The 25,490-nt window shown below is 38.2% G+C and overlaps 2 protein-coding genes across 4 annotated transcripts in view; one reads left to right on the top strand and one right to left on the bottom strand.

Moving 5' to 3' along the window:
• Nucleotides 1-967: 967 nt before the first annotated feature.
• Nucleotides 968-10,984, top strand: LOC149841610 (branched-chain amino acid aminotransferase 2, chloroplastic-like). Of its 2 annotated transcripts, XM_089998580.1 has the most exons (10): nucleotides 968-1,261; nucleotides 3,640-3,716; nucleotides 4,583-4,757; nucleotides 5,208-5,384; nucleotides 5,470-5,601; nucleotides 7,979-8,077; nucleotides 8,689-8,805; nucleotides 9,339-9,434; nucleotides 9,835-9,947; nucleotides 10,527-10,984. In XM_089998580.1, the coding sequence occupies exons 1-10, from the start codon at nucleotides 1,211-1,213 to the stop codon at nucleotides 10,642-10,644; spliced, it is 1,155 nt and encodes a 384-aa protein (XP_089854706.1). In that variant the 5' UTR covers nucleotides 968-1,210; the 3' UTR covers nucleotides 10,645-10,984. The 2 variants fall into 2 exon arrangements, with proteins under 2 accessions (XP_089854706.1, XP_089854707.1); XM_089998581.1 differs by lacking the exon at nucleotides 7,979-8,077 and having other exon boundaries at nucleotides 969-1,261.
• A 2,010-nt stretch (nucleotides 10,985-12,994) lies between these two features.
• Nucleotides 12,995-25,490, bottom strand: part of LOC149841609 (transcription factor RAX1-like) — a 31,447-nt gene continuing 18,951 nt past the window's right edge. Inside the window, exons 1-3 of one of the 2 annotated variants that reach the window (XM_089998582.1) lie at nucleotides 14,689-14,849; nucleotides 14,108-14,237; nucleotides 12,995-13,968 (exon numbers count right to left, since the gene is read on the bottom strand). In XM_089998582.1, coding sequence (XP_089854708.1) covers nucleotides 13,245-13,968; nucleotides 14,108-14,237; nucleotides 14,689-14,824 — 990 coding nt within the window. In that variant the 5' untranslated portion in view covers nucleotides 14,825-14,849 and the 3' untranslated portion in view covers nucleotides 12,995-13,244. Of the gene's footprint in view, nucleotides 13,969-14,107; nucleotides 14,238-14,688; nucleotides 14,850-25,490 lie in introns of those variants that run through there. The other variant, XM_089998583.1, reaches the window with a different exon arrangement.

The following is a 25,490-nucleotide window of genomic DNA, read 5'->3' as shown; positions in this document are numbered from 1 at the left end:
GAATGAATGCAAATGTGTTGAGCTTTATTTGTTCACTCTGATTGTGATTACCTTCAAGTGATTGTAATTCCTCTCCCTCTCTTCTCTTTCGCTCTCTTGCACTCTCTATACTCAAAGCTTTCGCAGCGACAAGTGAGTGACCATATAAGCTTGCGATGGTAAGGAAAGGACCGTTGCGCCACACTGTTGAAAAAATAGGCCGGTGACATATATAGTCCATGTGTAAATAACATGATTTTTTTTTAGGCTAGCCAACTTGTGTTCGTGTTGGGCTCACCTCATTCAGGGATGAGACAGCTCGGTTAAAAACGAACACGAGCCCGGTCACAAGCTTGCTTCACTGGTAAAAGAGCCAGCCCTACCGACAATGGGATTCGAATCTCGGATCCTTCGATTGAGCTGGTACAAATCTAACTAGCTCATTTATTCCATTCCATAAAAGCAGTTGTACGTGCGTGCGTGATACAACTTGTCTATAACCCGCATTGAGTTGGATGGCGGCATGGTGTACCATCTTTTTTTCCAAGCATGCACGTCTCTTTGTTCGGATAAGGATAAGGACGAGGACAGAGCCAGAATTGGTAAAGGTTGCACTGCGTGCACGTTAAAATCCAAGTGGGTCTACTTCCACACTGTGTCCTAATGCAAGTTCACTCTCATCAGTCATCCTTGTCGGCTACAACCATTTATGGCTATGATAAAGTGGTTATCTTTTGGGGTGGCTGCGATTTTGGCTCAAAGAAAATTTAACGGTGTTTACAGGTGGCGTGTGACATGCAGCTTCTGCGGGGAGAGTGACGTGGAAGAGCCGTATTATATTTACCTGCCGAATCCGTTCCTATCCTCAAAGAGAGAAAGGAACGGTCCATTCTTATAGGAAGAAGGGAGTGATGAATTTCCTTTGTTTTTTATTGAATTGTTTCGGGAGACAATTGAACGCATTGCATGCATATAAAGGGCCACAGCCATACAGCAACTAAATTAAGGGAACGAAAGATAAAGGCTCTCTCTATATTTGCGTTGCTAAATCTTCGTCTTGCTATTTTCGTCTCATCAATTTCCTTGATTGAGCGGTGTCTGTTCATTGTTCTAGTCATTTTTCATAGACTTAACACCCTTTAATTGCAACCGAAGTTCTCTCTCTCTCTCTCTCGTTATTCTTCTTTTTGTGTGGTGGTGCTATCGATTTGATCACGGTCTGGCAAAGACGATGGCAGGGAAGAGCATTTTGAGTTCAAGAGTGCTCTGGGCTTCTTTGAAGGTCAGTATCTATATCAATTGTTTCTCGTGTTCTTTGGCCTTTATCGTTTCATGGGTTTTTGTTTCAGAGATGAAAGATTAAACTGTTAGGCAGAGAAAAAGAATTTTTTTAGAGGTTGGTTATACTTGAACTGCAATAAGCTAAGCTGGTTCTGTAAAAAGAGCACATGAACATTGCTGGAGGGACACGAACCTCCAATTGCCCCCCCTTTGATCCCTCTAGAATGTTTTGCTTGTCGAGGCTTGAATCGTATAGGATGTGGATTTGTTGTATTGCCATCGATTTGCCTGCTGCAGTTTGCTTCTCAGTTTGTATGTATTCAGTTTGTTTGCTCTGCATTCTGTTGTCTTACAAGTTACAAACATAGCAGCCTTATCATTGTCTTAGCATAAGATGATCCTGCCTTCATTGCGTGAGACGGGTACATGCATCATTTGGACCACCACAGTTGACAAGCCACTATAAGAAACAATTTTATGAATCCAGCTTTAATGCTGAAGCATTTCTTTTGCGTGGCCATGTTCAAGATTGTCTCCATTGAAGGATTTCGCTATTATGGATGATCACTCTAGATGGTCCAATTTTATTATAATCAGTCATTGTCTAATTTGTTATAATAAGATGACATTTTCTTTAGGAATGATGAAGGAGGTCCGTATATCTGGGCACCCTGTTATGGGAATTCACAGTTTTTCGGTTTAGCGGCTTTAGCCCACCCTGTTGCAACTTACAAATCAAATAAAAATGACTTGTAACCAATAAGAGCTACAAATTTCCCTTTTACAATTGTGTTTCTCTAAATTGTGATAGAGGATGGTTGCCTTTGGTGTGTAGTACACATTGATATATCACAGCCCCTTGTTGGCTTATTAATTTTTAAATGCTTAGATGTGGAACCCTGTAAGGATATGCATCTTGGCTATTCACATAATTCGTAAAGGTCTCTGCAAAATTCTGTCCTTTGGTTTTGGGGCAGGGCATAATAAAATTCAGTAAAAGACCAAAAGAAATAAAGCTGGGACCAGCAGTCAAAAAACGGTTGAAAGCATTACATGGGGTACTTTAGAAATATTCTTCTGCCCCAAGTGATAATCGGTGCAGCAATTGCCATCCATACTAACTGATCAGTTTTATGACAATGTTACACTAGTGTCAAAATTTGTTGACTTGTCAATAGGCCAGAATGACAACCATATATTATCAAGCTATCATTAGCTTTGAGCTATGGTAGTCCATAAATGATGAAAAATAAAATGCCTATTTTGGAAGGGAAGTTCTTTATAGGGAATCAATCATATAGTGGAAAAACATACTTGAAAAAGTGAGGATACATATATTGAATTGGTAACATGTGGTGTAAATGTCATGGACAAAGTGGATTTTGTAATGTGTTTCGTTCAACTTCTTTTGGTATAAAGAAAGGTGTAAACCTGTAAACGGAATAGGTAATTGCTATATGGAATAGGTAAAGCATATTGTAAATGCCATGAACAATTTGTTACATGCTTATTTCAATTTTCTTGGTATAAAGAGTGCACAATGAAATATGCTTGCATGAGAACTAAATAAAAGAAAATTGGTATCTCCACTTGAACAGAGTATTCTAGGTTTATAAGTGGATGAAATGTATGTATTTAGTGGTGATACCAGCCACAGAAAATGTAGGTAAAAGTATAAACATCACACATAGACTCCATCTCTGTTCTAATTAAGTTTTCTTGGTAAATGTGCAAATCAGTACTCAATATTTTCTGTTCGATATCAAGATCTATTTTCTGCAACAGTTACGTAGTTTACAGTCGCAGATTATTTACTGCAGTTAGGGTAGGTGATATTTTTAATCCCTGATTCACCATTAGATTCCTGGTTTTTATGTAGAATCATTTGTTCCTATATAAAGGGAATAGGTGAACATTTAAGGTCTGTGACAAAGCCTTGAAATTTGTTAGCTTCCATCTATTACTTCTATTGTCTTGGAGTTCCTATTGCTATGATCGAGTATTCAGTCTTTCTCAGAAATTGTGAACTTTTAATGCATTTGTGCTTGATTATTAGACATATATACATCAAGCTGCATTTAAGCTTTGGTTCTTGATGTTTGTATATATTCCTGGCAATTGCCTACTTGAGATCATGAACTGTGTCATGTTATCATATCCTAGTCATGCATGTTTGCTTTTTTGGGGTATCACAAACCGTATGTATGTTGAAAACCATTCCACTTTTTGCATGACGATATTAGAGAATAAAAAAAAAAACACTTGAGTATATATTAGTTTTCATGGTCTGCTTCCTTCTCATTGTGCTGGTGGGAACATACTGTTGAAAAATGTTCAAACATTTCCTTATTGAACTCTTTTATTTGTGATATTTTGCAGTGTAGAAATCCTGCACCCTCTACTGTTTATCGTGCATTGTCTTCTTTGCAACCAAGTTGTGAAGCAGTTGCAAGCAGGTGAGTTCGCTTTTGAAGAAAAACTGTGCTATGAAGTGGGGAAAATTTAGTGTTCAAAATAAAGCTTGCTTTCACCTTCATTTACAGTAATAAGTAGATTGTCACAAAATTTTCCTGTTATATGACATGAATATGTTTGGTCTTGTCCTTTGTGGACAATGCAAGCATGAACACTATGTTATTTTATAACTGCAACTGCAGTTTTTAACTTCTGTATATATAAATGTTTTATTGAGAAAGTCAAATATATAGTTAATAAACTTTATGTTAAACATAAGCTCCTTATCATGACTTTGAGAATAGAAATTAAGAACTGATCGAGGTTACAGGTCCAGCTTGTAAAAGAGTTTGAACCTGATATGCTGTCAACAATACATTGCTCACAAAATTCTGTTTGCCTTACCACATTAGAGACTTGCAGATTGAGACTGGCATCTTGGTAAAATGATGTAGAGATGCTTTTGTTGCAAGATAACCAAGTAATAAAGAATAAATGAAAGAACCTGTGCAGTCTGCTTTGTATGATGACAACACGGGCTTCTGGCATGGTAGAAAATTGTGATTTATAGAAAAAAAAAATCCTAACAAAGGACAGAAGCAGTTGGTCTGTTATTCTTACAATTCGTTTGAGTCATGTTCACTTTTTCCACTATAGTCATGTCAAGGTTTTGTCTGACCTTTCCATAAAATGTTTACTTCTTTTTCACATTTCACAATATGTAATTGCATATGGTTGAACCTTTATGTTATATAGTGAGGTAAAGGGGCGTACATTGTATGATACTTCAAATTTTTATAATGGTGCAAATTTTTGGTATGTTATGTTCAGTCGTTATTGTTACTAACTCCAACTTTGAATTTGGCAGGGGGGATAAGGATGCAGTTGACATTGATTGGGATAGAATTGGATTTGGTCTTGTAACGACTGATTTTATGTACAAGATGAAGTGCTCCAAAGAGGAGAGTTTTTCTATGGGTGAACTTGTTCAGTATGGGAACATTGAGTTGAGCCCATCAGCTGCAGTTTTGAATTATGGACAGGTTAATAGCTCCTCATCTTGTGAATGATGGAACAGTAAAAAAGGAATTCTCTAGGAAGTATCTATGTGGTTATTGTATTAACTAGGCTGCATGTATCTTTGGTATTTTCCTGTCTACTATTTATTGGTAATTGTGCTGTTTCTTTTCAATATGAGTGCAATATCATTTTTTTCTTCTAATAGAAAACACTCGAGTGAGCTCTTCATTATTTATAACTATCGCTCCTCCTCTTCTCTCCCTATGTCTGTGTGTGTGTGTAACAGTGGATCAAAATATATGGGCAAATTAATGTAAAACAATGAAATATTATAAGTAGATATCCCCAATGACACATGAGTAGTTTTGGAGCTCTCCTATTTTCTAAACCAATCAATATTGGGTCAGATTTCCATATTTTCATTTTATTCAATGTATCCTTCTATTCTCATTTTCTGAGATTCAATTATGCAGGGTTTATTTGAAGGCTTAAAAGCATATCAGAAAGAGGATGGCCATGTGCTTCTTTTTCGTCCCAACGAGAATGCTCTACGAATGAGGATGGGAGCAGAGAGGTTATGCATGCCATCACCTTCTGTGCAACAGTTTGTTGATGCTGTAAAACAAACAGTTCTTGCAAACAGGCGTTGGGTAATTACTGTTGCTGTTTTTGTATGTTTTTTTTCCCTTATCTGTTTCAATACAAATCATTTGTTACCTGTTACATTTGTTACAGATGCCACCACCAGGCAAAGGTGCTTTGTACATTAGACCATTGCTCATGGGAACTGATGGCCTTTTGGGTATAGCGCCAGCGCCTGAATACACATTTTTGGTTTATGCACGTCCTGTTGGAAACTATTTTGAGGTAGAGTCTAATTTTCTTCTTTCTAAATTTCATGTTTGTAAATTCCTCATTTACAGATGTCACTAAAAACTATAGTTTGTATTTCTGTGTGACAGTTGTTTTGCATAAAGGAAGTTAACCTACTGGTCCCTAATGACTTATCTTTTCCTGTCTGTGATGTTTCCCAATTTTCTTGTGATTATTATGTCAATGTAGATCAAATGCTACTGCTACCATTTAACTTAGCTAACTGACAGATAGAATTCATTCTTTTTTAAACCCTGTTAGCAACTGTTTTACATTGGGAAACATGTTGGGATCTTCTTTGTGATTGAAATTGGCCAAGATTTTGATTGAAAAAAGATTGCTATTTTTTCATTTTTTATTGTTTATCATTTTGACATTTAGGCTACAAATGTGTTTCACAGTGCTGTAGTTCTGGAAAGTTGTTTTTTTGCAATTATGCATCTTCAGTTCATTGCTTATGTATCACCAATTGATGAGTTGCTTTTTGAAATTGTGTATCTTCAGTTCATTGTCACCAACTGAGTCAGGAAACATTCTCTGCAAACATGGATATATTGCAGAATCTTGCACCTATATGATTATATACAGTGACATGATCTAATTGGCTCCATCGTCAGTTTATTGGCTTCTTGTGCAGGAAAAAAGACATGCCAACTTTTGCATGAACAATCTTTTGCAATTTTATGTTCTGTAAGTTGAAGTGGGAGGAATGACATATCTGTTTGGCATTAACAGAGACTGAACTGAGAAGGAAATTTGAAGAGAAGGATTGGAGATCAGATTCTTGGACAAATAGAAAGATACTAGAATGAACAAGGAAAATCTTATCTCCTTGTCTACAAAATCTACCGCACATCTTGATAAATTTTCTATTTCTATTAAGCTGATGAAAAAGGAATCATAGTCTGCTGTCACATGGATACGACTGCAAATACGGGGATCCAGCCATTTTTATGAAGTTTGCAATATGCTTAGTATATAAGGGGATACAGAACGGGAGACAAAATGGAGTATCCATGTGACCTAGATAGTCGGCCTTAATCATGAATTGTGGTGTGAAGCATAAATTCACTATGTCAAACATAAATTTTGGTGTTAGGCAACTGCCTTTGCATCGTTTGACTGGTAGAATGAATATAAAAGTACACACATACGGTTGGCTGCAATATAAGAAATAGGAGGATCATTGCAATGCAGCGCTTGCAGTAATAATCATTGTGAGAATGAGATCACTTTAATGAGATAGATTTGGATAAGGTAGTAAGCATGGAAGATGTGCCCAAAGTACACATGCAATGGGATCAATATGGCTAACAATTAAGAGGATCACACCTGTTGGGGAACAACCCTTCGACCTACCGATGAATCAAAGAAGCAAGCAAGAAAGCAAAAGGAGAAAACAACCACACACGAAAACAAGGATTTTACGTGGTTCGGTTAAACTGTCTACGTCCATGACCACATTGAGTCTTCTTCTTTTATTGATTGGGATGCACAATACAGAGGAGGATGCCTCCTTAAATAGGAGTCTACAAGTTTTAGATGGAGTCTACTAGTGTTATTGAATATAACAAGGAGTCAAGGGTAAAATTACAAAACTACCCTCCAAAAAATTCACAGAAATTATGGATTTATATCCAGGTAGGAAACGGGCTCCACACTCCAACAACACCAAGTTCTGACAATGAATTTCTCTCAGATCTTTGACCAATTGGGGAATGACTTCTTTTTTTCTGTAGATGTTTTAGTCAATAAACTAATATGCTAATCTTATTTTAGTACTTCCATCCGCCACAACTGAGTAAAAGGTTGAATAACAGAAATCCATTTTTTTTTTACCTAGATTTCAGGGATATTTCTCTTTGACATGGTTTATATATGTTAAGAATGTCTTTGATATTCATTTGAGCCTTTTGTACTTGAAATAGTGGCAGTAGGATGGAAGAGTTCACTCCATGGGACTAATTTCATTCTTTAGGCTTTCTCTGGATAAACCCTATATCAGTCAGCCAGTTTTTCCTATTATTCTTATTGGTTTTGTAAAAATTTCAAGCACCAAAAGCATGGTTTCTAGAAGCACATTTTGTTACTTCCTATTGGAACTATCCAACAAGGGAATGGAACTTTTCTAAAACAATGTGTGCTAGTTTTCATGGTTGAAAAATATTTAGGGTGTTGATGAACAGAATGTACCATAAGTAATCTGATATTATTTGTAACAGATCTCTAATTGCTAAACAATCTTATGATTAAATTACTGTATAAGTTCTGTGCTTCCCATTCTTTAGAATGCCATCTTGGTTTTTATATGGCCTTTGGTAACCATGGATAACTAATGAGATGTCCTTTAAACATTTTTTTCTCTTGATAGGAGGGTTTAGCCCCCATCAACTTGTTAATCGAGGAAAGTTTTCATCGTGCCATTCCTGGTGGGACTGGAGGTGTTAAGTCAATAACCAACTATGCACCGGTAAAAGATCTATTACCTGCAATGGCCGCATATGCATATTTAATGGCAATGTCTTTGATGACTGGCTTTGCAAGAAAGATTTGTAAAATACCTCCTTTTAATAGCAGTTTTATTTTTCTCCTGATTGGAGCATGTCTGTAGTGTTTGGCAGGGATATTTGTTCTTCCTTTTGGGACTTTCTTGTTCATTGCAACAGAAGTAGTTTCTTGTGATATCCAAACTTTTGATATATATTTTAGGGATGGCAAATGCATTATGGTTGTCTTCTTTGTGTACTTAGGTGATGTATAAAAAATTTACATGTAAAACCATATGAAAATGGGGCTCCAAGGATAATAGATAAAGGTATGTCTCAGCTCATTTATTTTGCTAAGGCAAAATGAGAAGTGAACATTTTAAAGTTGATATTTTAAATGCTTTTTTGAGTTGCACTTGATATTCAGAAAGGAAGGAAAAAATTACAAAATGTATGGTCTAGCTCTGTACTTGTCTCTGATTCTGACCCTATTAATACTATAGTCCAAAGAAAATAATGAGGGAAAAGAAAAACCATGATCTGCTTGATAACTTGATGTAACAAAAATTTATACAAAGTCATCATCCTTGTGCAGGTTCTGAAGATAATCAGTGCAGCTAATACGAGAGGCTATTCTGACGTCTTGTACTTGGACTCTGTCAACAAGAGTTACATTGAGGAGGTTTCTTCCTGTAATGTATTCATAGTGAAGGTAATCCAAATATCAAGGAAGTTGCAATTTACTGCAAAAGCATACACTTATGAAAAAATCACGTTCAAAGCCTCCCAAGGATATCATCAAAATGATTGTCATCTAAATTTGAATAAAGAACTTTTTATTTTGGGAAGGTGGGGTTTTGGGGGAGCTGGCAGTTGAGGGAAGCTCTATTATGATATGACGGTTTTAGGTCAGTCAGGTTCAAAAAGAATGACGGAAACATCCTTAAATAGTTTTACTCGCATGCACTTGGAAGTCCATCCTTTTCAATCTTTGACTGTATTTGAGAAGAAATATGGTTCTTTGATGACATCAAGCCAAGTCAATTGTGTTATTATAATAGGTCCATTTCAAGTTATTAGGGTCGTTCAGTATTGGCATGCAGAATTGTGGAAGCAGTCACCTGTATATCCATGAAAATTGTCTCTCGGCCTTCTATGACGTGTCTGGTTGAAATGCATGAAAACTATTATTTCTGCTTCCGAGGGAAAAGTGCTCAGCCTCTTCGTGTTATCTGCCTTTTCCAGGACAATGTTATTTCAACTCCACCAATTCAGGGGACTATTCTGCCAGGAATCACACGAAAAAGTATCATTGAAGTTGCTCGCAATCTTGGATTTCAGGTATGCTTACTGATGAATAGGATTGCACTGTCATTCTCACCACACGAAACAGCATTATTTGAAAGTGCAATGTTTTGATGATCACCTGTGAAGTTTTTTCTTGATCCACCGTGCTTGCTTAGACATGAAAGTTGTTCTAAAGTAATGCTTGTGTGAGATATCTCTGTAAATGCTCCATTTCAAAGAATTTTATATCTGGTTTCAGGGGTTTCATTTGTTTACTAAGTAGATTTTTTTGATTGGTTGAAGTATGATTCATTTATCTGCAGTGTCAATCACTGTGTGACGTGAAATAGCGCTTTCATATAGATGTCTATGGTTTCAAAACCTTTTAACTGGTTTATATCTCCTCGATTACTCATGGACTGAGTTGATCAATAACTCTTTGTATCTCACACAGGTTGAGGAGCGCCCTGTACCAGTTGTTGAATTGATCGAAGCTGATGAAGTTTTCTGTACTGGTACTGCTGTGGTTGTTGCTCCTGTTGGCAGTGTTACTAATCTTGGTAAAAGGTAGACGATTCCACAAAAGCTATTCTGTTTCCTATGTTTTGCTTCCTTTTACACATTACACATTCAAATAAAATGGCACTGGCACCATGTTGCAAAAATGTTTTTGACGAGTTTCCATCCATATCTCAGGAAAAAATCATGGAGTATTTACTAATTTTCTCTTGATCATGTTGTGTTGTCGAGAACTAAATATTTGAGGTTATAAAATTTTTCTCCTTCCACGACTGGTACTCTAGAAAGATGAAGGCACCCAGAATTTTCAATATCCTGATATATATATATATATATATATATATATATATATATATATATATATATATATATTGGGGTTGGAGATAGAGATAGAGAGAGGAAATCGCCTATGATATTTTTTTTACATCTAAGATCATTATACTTGATGAGATGATGTATTTCCATTTGTTCATTTGTAAATTTTCCTTATTTGATTTATTCATTTGAAGGTGTATCTCTGGTAGAGCACATGGGAATACTGTGATAGGATGACTTATCCTCATGATTTCAAAATTGAGTAACATCTCCATTCTTGGTTGAGATAAGTTAATATCCAAGTATTTACAGGGTGGTATACAATAATGGACATGCTGGAGCAGTAAGCAAGCAACTTTATGCTGCTCTCACTGATATCCAAACGGGGCGTGCAGAGGACAAAATGGGATGGACGGTTGCTGTTGATTAATCTGAAGATTGGAGTTGCAGCCAGGAAGACTTTGTTGTTTGGCATCTTCACACATGAAAATTGTTACCGAGCTCAATTTCCGTAGAGGGTGTCCTCTAGGCAAACCCTGTGCATAAAACCAAAAGAAGAATGTATATGTTTGGCCAAAATTGTGCATTTCTACGTGCTCTGTTATGGAACTTGGGAATGCGGGGGTTGATCAAGAAAAATGTTTTTATGAATTCCACATCAAGGAACTCAAAACCAATGTTCCTGTCGTGCCTGTACACGATAAATTTGCTTTGTAATTACCGATCCATTCCATGCATATATCAGAAAATATACCTAGTTTTTATCTAAATCCGAAGCAAACAAAGGATATCATTTAGGGTTTTTTGCAAATTGGTCTCTGCCTTATTGGAGATTTGCAAAATAGTCCGTGCAAGATGCTATTTTGCAAATTGGTCCTTTCATTTTCATTCGCCTTTGCAAAATCGTGCTTGGAGTTAACAGCCGTTGGTTTTCCTGACAGTAACTGTTAAAGGCATGCAAATTGTCATTTCTGCCCTTTCCTGACAATTTGCCATATTAACATTTCCTGACAATGTTCCAAGACTTTGAAATTGACATATTAACATTTTTAAGAAAAAATATTTTTCAACTAATGGCAAAAATAATAAATTGAAGAAACAAATGTAGCAAATTATACAGAATATAACTATAGTGTTGTCATAATATAAAGTAGGAATGCATAAGGGTGGGAGATCTATCTAGGTCTAACTTAGATGTTACTCATATTGTTTGATCCGAAAACATACTTTATTTGGGCAAGAAAAGATTAGGTTTCATCAATTCTTGGTAGACCTTGAAATGGTGAAGTTTAGACCCTATACAAACCCATAATTCTCTTTGGATGTTTGAGTTAGACTTGGATCCAAATCTAGACATGTTTTCAAGAATATGAATATAGTTTTGGGCCAAGGTCTGACCAAACCCTTTTTATTTCGTATGTCATGGGTAGGGCTATCAACAAGTTGGGTTTGTATTGGCGACCTGACTGGACCCGACCCAAATTCTCAGATATGGGCATAAAAATAATGTGAATATACGATGGTAACGAACAAGAATAGCCTGTTCATTTATTCAGCATGCCATATGAGTAACAAATCTTTACTGTTCCAGCAGTTTGACGTAAAATGATCATCTGCTTTGCTGGCTTACTACTCATTTTTTTTTTTAAATAAACGACGAGGTACGTGGCCCCCACGACCACCGAGTACGTGGCCCACCTCTGAAAGCTACAGGCACACCCATGCCCCAGCATGGTTTGATTCTGCATCTTCAACTCAATCTCTTCACAACCACACCACTGGCCACGCGGGCGATCCCTGCAGTGGTTACTACTCACCTATAGCTGAATACGTGACAAAGAAACAGACACAATCAAGAACTCAACCAATCTAAATTGTTGTTTTATCTCATCGGTTCTTAGTAAACAAACATTTCGTCAAATTCTATATATTTCATCTCCCTTGCACTCAGAAAACAAAGTTACAACATGGCAAATTCAAGGAGAAAAAACAAATCTTAACATCCAGTCATTAAACATATTTGTTGGTGCTTAATTATTGGCCTGACATGCAGCACAAAAGGACATGACAATGAGAGACCTCAGTGAGAAGATTTACAGCAAATTAAAACAGTGGGATGATGGCAAAATTAGACCACCTAATTAATTATCACCAAAACCTGGTTCTTGAAATTTCCAACTAGTAGCAGGAATGAAAACCGTTGAGGAAATCCTGGTTTGATTTGGGCCCTGCAGAAATTCGTTTAATTTCAATGGTACAAATTGAGAGAGTACGGATTAATGAATATCCTATTAATGCCACAGTAATGCTAGTACCGACCAACACACAACCATTCTCAATAAATAGCCAACCTTCTGTTTTCTTCTGTTTCATATATCATGATTAAAAGCTGGAGGTCCACTTGGACCGATATCTCAGTCAGGAGAATGCGGGTTAGGACAACAATGCGAGCATCGCAATTTACGGATACCCTTGTCTTTTTCTTCTTAAAAGAGGCGCAATAATCTTGTTTGAGGAAAAGGATGAGTAGTAGGAATTGAATTATGGAATCTTTTTGCGCAACAGCAGCAGCAGCAGCACCACCTAACTAAGAAGGCAGGGAGGGACCATTCTGAGTGTACAGAAATGAAGACCAAGACCATCCAGATTTTGAGATCTGAGTCATCCTATCAACTTTTATGAACAACCAAAATGAGTAAAAAGGCTCTTCTGACTTCTGATGTTATACATCAACTATTTCATACTCTGGAATCCCGTCAATTTGGAGAAGACACACAAACTTTGAGGAGAAAGCATCATTCTTCAATCCTTGCTCGAACCAAAAAGAAACATCAACCAAGACTACAGAGTTTTTAAGTCAAAGAAAAGAACGAACTTTGACACAAACCAGTCAAAACACACCACAACTGAAATGAAACAATAAACCGAAAAACACAAGAATTCTACACTCATTAATCTGGTTTTCCACGCCTTCCATCTCCACTGTAAAATTTACAACACTCATGTACACTGTCAATCCATATCATAAAGCTATGACACATAGTAATTTGGTTCTACGATGGAAGGTGGTACCAACCCTTGCTTCTGTGACAGATGAGGAAATTTAGATGCACAGAAAATAGACGAATTGAAGTCGGACCAATTGGTGTTTAATAGTCCTTGCAGAGAGTTCTTTCCCTCAAGCACTTGTATGTTGTTGTCAACAAGAAGACCAACAGAAGACCCCTCCTCAAACATGTTGCGCGTGGTGCTCTCCAGTTGATATTGGTTCATCATTGGCGAGTCATGATCCACATCATTGATAGAGCTGGAGGCTTCAGTGAAACAGAAATCATTGTTCAGGCTGCCATGGTTACTGTTGCTGTTATTGCCTGTGGTGCAAGATGAGTAGAGCGGTTGTTGTCCAGGGATTCTTGTTTGGTCACATTCATCAACATCTGAAACATTTGTTCCAACCATTTTTAGCAATGCCTTGAATGAGTATTCTTGGTTCAAAGTTGGATCTTGGCTTTGACATGTGATGGATGGTGGAGATGGAAGCGATGGTTGAGACCAAGAAGAGTTTTGCTGTCCAATGCTAGAATATGCCATGAATGGGCCTTCAAAACTATTTTCATGATTAATAGGTGGCAAATTCAGAGCTTGTAGTTGCTCCATTCTTTTATTTAATAGCTTCTTCTTCAGCTTGATGTTCCAATAATTCTTGATGTCGTTATCAGTTCTCCCGGGCAATTGGGATGCAATTATAGACCACCTGTCCATGCCCATAAGAAACATGCATACATGTCAATGACAAATATGAGAGAGATAGTCATGGAAGAAAATTCACCATCACCATTTAACAGAAATGATAACAAAAAGAGTTGCAACTCATCTAGATTGATGAAAACTACCTGCTTCCAATGCTTACATAAAGTCTACAAATGATGTTGTCTTCCTCCTCCGAGAAACCACCATGCCTGATGTTGGGTCTGAGATAATTCAGCCATCTCAGTCTGCAACTCTTCCCGCATCTCTTAAGCCCTATAATGAAGGAAATAATTTGTTATCATATCTATTATCCTTCATCAATAAAGAACAACGTGCTTGACCGGTTTTTTCTTCCTTCTTTTCTAGGTTTGGTCTAACCATCTCCCTCTTATTCATTGATATAGAGAAAACATTACATGAGAGTCAAATACCGACAAAGACCACTTTGTTCCTTGATATAAGGTTGTATAAACGCAATAACATGATAAAGAACCATCTGAAAGCACTGATACAAGTATTTCATTTGGTACTTTTTTTTCAGTTAATTGAGATCTAATTAACAAATATTTTAGACGAGATTTAGTTAGTTCGAGACAGCGAGCATTTCGTTCATTGATATAAAAAAAGATTTTCATGAAAACAGAGCAAGACCATGTAACTCATGGCAGATCGATCGAGAGGTGCTGATTTGGAAATTTGCTTAATTCGGTTTATGGCAACTCACCAATCTTCTGTGGCAAGGCGATCCAATTTCCTCCGGTACCATGCTGTTGGATAAACTCTCTGAGCATGTTATCCTCCTCAGGAGACCATGGCCTTCTCTTGACGTTAGCTTTGTCACAGCAGGGAGCCCTTCCCATGGCTGTGTGAAGTACAACTGGTTTGTAATTTCTGGTGGGTGGGAGAGAGATGAAACAAAGAGAGAGACGATGGTGTTGGAAGTGAATCGTATCAGGTAAAAAATAATTAAAAAATATTCCGTATCAATCAAAACATGTTAAAACCATTAAAATAATATTAAAAAATTAATTTAAGTATTTTTTACATTTAGTAAAAAATAGCCGATTCAGGTTAGTATCATATCGATTTTCTGCCGATATGATACGTATCGACTGACAACATTGGAATAAACAGAGAAATGAGATATCGGGTTAGTTTCACATTTAAAATGCATATAAAATTTCTCTTATAAAATTGCTTTGGAAAAGATGTTTTTACTCGTGCCAGCACATAAGAAGGCACGTGATTTTCTTTTTTTTTTATAGGCAAGCTGTGGTTAGGCAGACACCTACAAGTTACAAGTAAACAGCAATACTGAACTAATGGTACTTGGTTTCATGTTTGTTCATTTTTTTTGGAAAAGTGACAGATTTTGGACTACAGGGTAAAAGATGGTTCTTTGTACTGAAATCCCAAAAAAGATCAGTATAAGGATCAATCTAGAGGGCGGATCAGATGCAATCACATTGCAAACTGAGTGCGCAGCTGCACCTGACCGCCCTCCATCTCTGGGGTGCAGCTTAGCTGCTGTAGGGCCCAACAGAAAATGGAGGAGAGATCAGATGTGGCGGCACGCTCAAAGTGTGCAATGTCATTGCACCTGATCTTCATCATCAATATATACCAGATCCAGCTTGGACATGCTTCAGTCAACTCTCAATATAATAAGAGTGCACATCAGGTCAGAGGTACCCCTGGATTGCACGGGCGTGAGCACCCAACCATGGCTTGGAAGTGTGCAAACTGCGCCCCATACCCATGGACAGGTCCACTTTTTTCCACAAGCCTCCTGTGATCAAATCTTCTGATTTTTTTTTTATATTAAAAGCTCCTTTTCTTAAGGTGTTTCTCATAAGGACTACAGGCTTTCCCTCTTTTGTATCAATTCAATAAAACCTTTGCAAAAAGATTTATGTCATTACTGTTACGAGACTTCATAGAGACAAAACACCGAGAATCATAGGCAACACACAGGATACATATGCCCAATCAAATTAATTATAAACTGTTGGGGTCGGCCTGCGCACAAACAGAAAACAACAGATGCCGCCATCGGTGAACCAGGATCGTTGGCTAGCGGTGGCGACCGGAGTAGGGAAAGCCACTGGTGGTGGCGATCGGAGCAGAGGAAGGCTTCTCCTCAACCGAACTGCGGCCCTCCACGAGCTCAGGCTGTCGTATGCAGTCGATGAGCAGGACCTGTTCCCTCACCCGTATGGAAAAACACCGAATGAAGGTAAAACTCTGATGTTTTATTTCCTTCTATTTTTCACTCTGTATTTTCCGTGCTCAGGGGGTCGCTCATGATACTCTTTTATAGGCACAAAGTGGGAACGGTTTGTGCAACCGTTCCCCCCGATTTTGTGTGGGTTTAAAGGAAAGAACACCTTTCGTGGGGGGGGGGGGGGGGGGGGGCGTTATCCACATCGTGGTGGTTTATCCCAACATTTTCCCACTTGTTCCGACGATAAACCCTTAATCAGAAAACTTTATGGAAATGACTTGATGAATAGAATGACTTTTTTATTTTATTTTATGGGTCCTTAGTTGAATCTCTAATCCTTATGAGATTAACAACAAAAAATAATGAGAATCAAGAACTGAAAGTGATCACTTTATTTATATACATATGTCAAAAAGAGTTTAACAAGCCCATCCTCATTATATGTTCAGAATATAATCTCGATGTTAGTCCTTTAGTAAGAGGATCAACGATCATCTCTTTGTTACCAATATTAACAATATGCACTAAATGATTCTTTGTCATTTCTTTAACAATAAAATACTTCAATTTCATATGCTTACATGACATAGTACTTTTGTTGTTGTTCGAAAAGGACACTGCAACTTCATTATCACAGTAGACCTTCAGTGGCTTCTCAATAGAATCGATCACCTTTAACTGTGATATGAAGTTCTTTAACCATATATCCTGTGAGGTAGTCTCGTACAATGCTATAAATTCTGCCTCCATGGTGTGGACAGCAGTGGTCGCCTGCTTCCCACTCCTCCAAGAGATTGCGCTCCTAGCAAGTAAGAAGATGTACCCAGTAGTAGACTTTCTACTATCAAGGCATCCTCCTAAATCCGCATCTGAGTAGCCAATGACCTCAAGGTGATGAACTTTATGATACGTCAACATATAGTCTTTTGTCTCTTGCAAGTACCGCAAGACTTTCTTGGCAGCCTTCCAATGAGGTATACCTGGGTTAGACTGAAATCTGCCAAGCACATCTACTGCAAAAGAAATATCTGGTCGAAAACATGTCTGCGCGTACTGCAAGCTGCCAACAACTGATGCATATGGATAAACACTCATCTGTACTTTATCAATATCGTCCTGTGGACAATCCTTTAGACTCAGCTTATCACCTTTTGATATGGGTGTTGAACTAGGAGAACAATTATCCATTACATATCGCTTTAACACCTTATCTATATAGGATCTTTGGGAGATACCTACAAAGCCTTTTGCTCTGTCTCGACGGATCTCAATGCCAAGAACATAAGCAGCCTCACACGTATCTTTCATATCAAAATGTGATGCAAGAAACTGTTTTGTCTCTGAAAGCAACTTTATATCGTTGGTTGCAAGTAAAATGTCATTCACATACAACATCAATATAATAAACTTACTCTCACTTTCCTTAAGGTATATACATTGATCAATAATGTTTTCTGTAAACCCAAAAGTCGCAATGACTTGGAAAATTTTAATATACCACTGTCGGGAGGCCTGTTTAAATCCATATATTGATTTGTTGAGCTTACAAATCAGACGATCGTTTTCAGAAAAACCAAGAGGTTGATCCATATATACCTCTTCATTCAGATCCCCATTGAGAAACGTTGTTTTCACATCCATCTGGTGTAGCTCTAAGTCATAATGAGCTATAAGGGCCAAAATTATCCTCATTGACTCTTTAGTTGAGACAGGAGAAAACGTCTCATTGTAGTCAATGCCCTCCATCTGGGTGAATCCTTTAGCAACCAATCTTGCTTTATGTCTCTCTATGTTACCTTTGGAGTCCTTCTTTGTCTTAAAGACCCATTTACACCTTACGAGCTTTACTCCCTTAAGTAACTCGACAAGATCCCACACTTGATTTTTAGCCATAGAGTTTAACTCTTCTTTAATGGCTTCTATATAGAGTGTAGATTGTTTGTTTTCCACAGCTTCCATAAAAGTCAACGAGTCATCATCCATATCTATGAAATCACCAGGTTCCTGAAGGTATACCACATAATCAGGATGTATAGCAGATCTCTTAATTCTTGTGGATCTCCAAACAAGTCGTTCTTCAGGTTCAAATTGAACCTGATCATCCTCTTTGTGCTCTTGTGCATTGTCTACAATAGGTTCACTTTGGATTTGTGCATCAATAATCGAATGATCAACCACATCATCATTAGGAATAATAATGTGATATCTTTCGTTGTTTTCCTTAACAGGTGACGAAACTAGATCCTGTACTTCCTTAAAACCAAGGTTTTGAAGTGCACTTAATCCTACTAAACCATCTTCTAGGAATTTTGCCTTATTCGTTTCAATAATCTATGGTGAGTGAGATGGGCAATAAAACCTGTACCCTTTTTATCTTTTTGGATAACCAATGAAATATCCACGGGTTATTCTTGGATCAAAGGCTTTAATGTGGGGGTTATACAACTTAGCATCTGCAGGACATCCTCATATGTGCATATAAGACAGAGATGGTTTCCTACCTCTCTACAACTCATAAAGAGTTCTAGGCACAGATTTTGTAAGTACCTTATTTAAAATATGCACAGCAGTCCTTAAGGCTTCACTCCACAACTTCATGGGAAGTATTGAATAATTCAACATGGCTCTGATCATTTCTTTAAGCATACGATTTCTCCTTTCAGCTACACCAGACTGATAGGCACTACCAAGCATGGTATATTGAGACACAATGCCTTCCTCTTTAAGAAAACGTGCTAATGGTCTTTCCCTTTGCCCCATCTCAGTAAACCTATCATAATATTCGCCACATCTATCAGACCTGACTATTTTAATAACTTTATCAGTTTGTTTCTCTACTTCTTTCTTAAATTCTTTAAACATTTGAAAAATATCAGATTTTTCAAAAATCAAATAGAGATACATATACTGTGAATAGTCATCAATAAAAGTGACAATATTTTTCGCCTGTGTAACAGGAAGTAAACGGCCACATACATCCGTATGAACTATCTTTAATATCTCACTACTGCGTTGGCACCCTCTTTATATGTGTTTGTATGCTTAGCCTTTATATAATCAACACATGAATCATTGTCGGTAAAATCTAGAGATTTCAAGATCCCTTCATTTACGAGTCTCTTTATTCTCTTTTCAGAGATATGACCCAATCTTCGATGCCAAAGCATGTAAGATTTATCATTTATCAAGCTACGTTTATTTCCAACCAATGCGTATTCAGAAGTCAGGGACTCCTGAGTTTGGATCTTCACGTTTAATCTATACAAATCATCATAAACTGATGCAGAACCAATTTCAATTGAATTTCTATAAATAATCAATTTGAAATTTTCAAACTTAAAACAATATCCAAATTTATCCAACTTCGAAATTGAAATTAAGTTTCTACTATATGATGGAATATAAAAGACATCATGAAGATCTAAAACTACGCTTGTATCTAGAGTAATCTTTCAGGTTCCAACACCCTTCACATGTGAACGCATCTTGTTTCTCGAATAGATGTTCTTCTCATGCATTGTTGGTTTCCTTCTGCTCAGGAACAACTGTAGACAGTTGAAAATATGAACAGTAACACCAGAATCAATCCACCAGCTATTTTCAGAAATTTATAATAAATTACATTCATGAGAAACAAATGACAAATTACCTCTCTTTTCCAACCACTTTTTGTGCTTTATGCAATCTGTCTTCCTGTGTCCCTTCTTCTTGCAAAAGAAACACCTTATGGGAGCAGAGTCAGATTGTTTGTCTTGGGATGTCTTATCTCCTATTGGTTTATTCCTAGCATTTCTTTTAAATGCATTCTTTCGTGGTCCTACCTTGGATGTATAAGAAGCCATATATGCACTCTGCACCTTCTCTCCTTTCAACCTCTCTTCTTCTTCAACACACTTGAACATAAGTTCATTAAATGCTCATTCATCATTATGTGTGTTGTAAGAGATTTTGAAAGGTCTGTATTCAAAGGGTAAGGATGCTAAAACTAAATGCACTAGGAAAGAATCAGAGATGGTGAGCTTCATGTCATTTAGTTGAGACATTATGTTTCTCATCTCCAAAATGTATTGGCGAATGTTTTTCCCTCTAGTATATTTCATAGATATGAGCTTTGACATCAAGGTACTGACTCTGACCTTATTTGAACTCACGAATTGTACTTCAATAGCACTCAGAAATTTTCTCACTGTCCTGCACTGCGAGATGCCACTTCGAATATTCTTAGTCACCTTAGATTGCAAAAGCAACAGGCTAAGTCTATTCGAGCGCTCCCACTTCTCAAAAGCACTTTTTTGATCAGTAGTGCTTTGATCAGTCAGGGCATCAGGTTCATCTATCCTTAGGGTCATATCTAAATCCATATACCCTAATGTAAAGAGAAGAGTCTCATTCCAATCACTAAAATTCGATCAATCTAGAAAAGGTATACAGTTGGAGCCATCTAAAATCACAAAACTAGAGGTTGCATGACAAACGACATGTATCAAAAGGACATTCGTACGAGACTAAAACTTTAATGGAAAAAGCAAAAAAATAAAGGCCCTTAATATGCTTATTTCCAGGCGAGTGAAGGGGGTCATCGAAGTCCTACTTTGGTAAGACCTCCGACACGCGAAACCACTTCGCCTACTGACCATATTCGGTAAAACTAAGGTTCTTGTGAAGTTAGACCATCGACACAAGGTACCATTGGAAATACATGTGTGATATATCTCAACACATTTACCTTATTTTACCCTACTTAAATTTCAAACACAATAAAACTACATTTGGGTCGTTTATCGTTTCATGAATCTAAGTACAATGTTGATATTAGCTTAAACTGAATGATAGTATTGAAATTCTTTGATGACATACGTGTATTCAGTCACTTTGGTGACGTGAATATACTAAGTCATCTAGCTATCCTTAATGCCAATATGAAAATAATACCTTAACTCAGTCTCAAAACGCAAGAAACCGGTCAAATAACCCCCAAAACGGTCCAAAAACTAGATAAATCGATCATATGACCCATGAACCAGTCTGAAAACTGTATGAACCGGTCATTAAGACCCTCAAACCGGTCCTAAAACCAGATAAACCGGTCATATGACCCATGAACCAATCCGAAAACTGTATGAACCAGTCATAAACCCCCTGAATCGGTTCTAAAACCATATGAACTGGTGATAAAAACCTTTGAATCGGTTCAAAAAAGGTACCGAACCGGGTCTATAACAATCTGAATCGGTCTCTGCAACAGTGAACCGGTCTCAGTTGTCTGAGAACCGGTTTCAGAGAGATCCGGATCGATTCAAAAATAGGCCAAACCGGTTGAACCGGTTCGGTCTCTGTTACAGGCCGATTGGATCAGTTCTATCAAGCTGATCCAGAACCGTATAATCCGGTTTTAACCGGATTCTGGATCTGCTACTGAAAGAACCAGACCCGATTGACCTGGATCCGATCCAGAGAATGATGTTCGGATTCAGGATCTGAGACCCAACGACCTGTATCCGGATCCGATCTGAATCAATTTCATGGATCTGTACGAGTCATCAGATCCGAGTCTAAACTGCAACCTGATCTGAAGGATCTTGATGGATTGGGTGTGGTTTCAGAGATCCAAAATGAATCTCTCAGACCCGATCCGAATCCTAAATCATAACGGGTCGGGGTCAAAAGGATTTTGGATCCATTACCCGAGAACCAGATCTGATTCGAAGAAGCTTTTATGGATCGGGTCGGGTAATATGGATCGAGTCCAGTTATGGATCCGATCTGAATCCAAAAAATGTGGGTCATGGATCGAATCAGAATGGGTCCCCCACCCGAATCCCGGATCTGATCCAGATGAGCCTTATGGATTAGTTCGAGTGGGGCGGGTTCGGATCCAAAAATGGACCCGACTCGAAGACAGTTTAAAATGAAACCTAAAACGCGAAATAGGGTTTCTGAAACCCTATTTTGCCTCTTTCCTTCTCTCTCCCCTGATGCAGATCGCTGCCACCGGCTCCGGCGGTCTGGCAATCAAACGATTGTCGGCGACCCTGGCGGCAAGGAGGCGGCAGCCACCACCATCAGTGGTCCAATGGTCACTGGCTTTCGACGGTGGGGCAACTGCAACCACGGCAAAAGTGCAGAGATTTGATGACTCAACAGTCGTCCGCGGCGGCTCTGCAGTGCCCTGATGAAGAAAGAAAAAAAAGGGAAACAATCAGCATCACCGAAAAGAAGGGCGATGGATCACCGGCCAAGACCTGCTAGATGCAAACCCCCCTTTCGGCCCTTAAAAGAAAAGGGTTGACCCCGTGAAAGTCGACAATAAAAGGGGTTTTTGTCGGGTAGACGTCAGCTGGCAATCTTGCCGGAAAACTCCGATCTGACGGGCATAGGCACAGCGGAAGCGTGGGCCCACAACCCATTGTTGGGGTCGGCCTGCGCACAAACAGAAAACAGCAGAAAAAACGTACATGATGCCGCCATCGGTGAACCAGTATCGATGGCTGGCGGCGACGACCGGAGTAGGAGAAGCCGTTGGTGGTTGCTGGTGCAGAGGAAGGCTTCTCCTCAACCAGACTGCGGCCCTCCATGAGCTCAGGATGTCGTATGCAGTCGGTGAGCAGCACATGTTCCCTCACCCGTATGGAAAAACACTGAATGAAGGTAAAACTCTGATGTTTTATTTCCTTCTGTTTTTCACTATGTATTTTTCGTGCTCGGGGGTCGCTCATGATACCCCTGTAATGAAATAAGTGGAAGAAACCAAGAATGCTAAAGCATTCACTATGTCCCACACGGACAAGTGCAACAAGCACAAGAGAGGAAATCCACTAAGGGATATACAAAGGGCCTTATAAAAAGGCTACACACATGAAAAATAATATCACTATTATTGAAGAGGAGCTCTCAAGAGCAATACAACATACATGGGGGGTTCCCCCTATTTATAAGAAAGGGAGACCAAAGGGGCTCCCAATAGAGTCGTTGGGAGCCCCCAACGGTCACATATGTGACCGTTGGGGGCCCCAACGACTCCATTGTGGGCCCCTTTTCGGTATCCAAAAAATACATATTAAAAAAATAAAAATAAAAATAAAAAACAGTAAAATAAGAGAAACAAAATAAGTACCCCTATGGGGTACTTTGTGAAATGACCATAATACCCCTATCGGGTATTATGGTATTATTACATATGTTTTAACACCCCCCCCTCAAACTTTACGGGGGAATGACCGAAAGTTTGCCAAGAAGGAACAAGAAGCGAGGAGCAGGCAGGGCTTTGGTAAAGAAATCTTGGTAAAGAAATCTGCAAGTTGATATTCTGAAGTGACATATGGCAGTGTAACTGTCCCACGAAGATATTCATCACGTACATAATGACAGTCCATCTCAATATGTTTAGTTCTTTCATGAAAGGTGTGGTTGCTGGCAATATAGATGGCACTTTTGTTGTCGCAACAAAGCTTCGAAGCACCGGTAATTTCGACTCCCATATCTTGAAGAAGACTTCGAAGCCACACAAGCTCCATTGGTTGCCATAGCCCTGTATTCTACTTCAGTAGAAGACAACGAGACTTTCTGCTATTTCTTGCACCTCCAAGCAATTAGCGAATCTCCTAGAAAAACACAAAAGCCAGTAGTTGAGATTCGATCATTTGGGTTTCCTCCCCAGTCAGCATCAGTATAAGCCAGTAAGTCTAAGGAAGAGATTGAGGATAGGAATAGCCCTTTAGTCAAAGTATTTTTGATGTATCGAATGATCCGGAGCACAGCACTCATATGCACAGATGTAGGAGCATGCTAAAATTGACTTGCAGAGTGCACAGCATGAGCAATATCCGGCCTGGTGATAGTCAGATAGGTGAGTGAGCCTATGAGTTGCCTGTAGGGCGTAGGATCATCCAGCAGAACTCCATCCTCCAGTCGTAGTTTAGCATTGATAACCTCGAGAGTCTCCACCTTTTTGTCATCTGAAATCCCAAATTTGGAACATATGTCTGCAGCAAGCTTCATTTGTGATAGTATATACCCTCGAGGAGAGTATGCTACTTCTATACCAAGAAAGTACCTGAGAAAACCCAGATCAGACATATCAAAATTATGTTTTAACATATTTTTAACATTAAGAATACCACTTTCATCATTGCCAGTGATGATCATATCATCAACATAAAGCAGAAGGATGATGATACTATTACCTGCACGTTTAACAAAGAGAGCAGTGTCAGTATAACATGAACGAAATCCCAATTTTAACATGATAGCACTAAATCTATCATACCAAGCCTTAGGGGCTTGTTTAAGACCATATAAAGCTTTTAATAACCGAAGAGTTTGACCTTGGTTAACATTAATTCCCGACGGAGGGTCCATATATACTTCTTCATTCAACTGACCATTAAGAAAGGCATTTTTAACATCTAATTGAAATATAGGCCATTTCTTAGATGATGCCACTGCAATTAGAGTTCTAACACTTGTCATGCGAGCCACGGGGGCAAAAGTCTCCTCATAATCGATGCCATATTCTTGTGAATATCCCTTAGCAACTAATCTAGCTTTATAACGTTCTAGGGAACCATCACTTTTTGTTTTGACTTTGTAGACCCATCGACATCCTATAGCTTTTTTATTTGGAGGAAGATGAACTATTTCCCAAGTTTTAGCCTTATTTAAAGCATCTAGTTCAACTTTCATTGCTTCAACCCAATGAGGAATATTTTTTGCTTGATTATAGTGGGAAGGTTCATAGTAAGAATGCAAGGCAATTAGACAAGCTCTATATTTAGGTGAGAGAGTTTCATATGAGACAAACCTATTTGGTGGAATGGATTCTCTAGAAGAACGCCTAAGAGAGGTTTCTTCTAGGGGTTCATTAAGCCGCAAGAATTTTTCTAAAGCACTAATAGGTTGTGCTTCCTCACGCCGAGTGTATACTTGGAGATTGTCACCATTAGTTGGTGATACATCATTATCATGAGTATTTTCTAAAGATTCCGGATGACTCAAAAGATCATCATTTGAGTCTTCTAAAAGATCATTGATAAACATATAATCAATTTCATTTGGTTTTTCCAAAATTTCAAATCCATTTTCATCTTCTAAAAACGTCACATCTTTGGAAACAAATAATTTATTGTTCTTATAGTCAAAGCATCTACAGCCCTTTTGATTTTCACCATATCCTAAAAATACGCATTCTGTTGCTTTAGGTGACAATTTATCTCTTTTATGCAAAAGAACAAAGCATTTACACCCAAAAATACGAAGACGATTGTAGTCGGGTGTCATATTGAAAAGTTTTTCATAAGGAGAGA

Source organism: Nuphar pumila, chromosome 3 (genome assembly GCF_984573655.1).
Source record: "Nuphar pumila chromosome 3, dmNupPumi1.hap1.1, whole genome shotgun sequence".
In the NCBI taxonomy this organism is placed as follows: domain Eukaryota; kingdom Viridiplantae; phylum Streptophyta; class Magnoliopsida; order Nymphaeales; family Nymphaeaceae; genus Nuphar; species Nuphar pumila.
The sequence above is the reverse complement of the archived record's forward strand: the minus strand, read 5'-3'. Positions and strand labels throughout refer to the sequence as shown.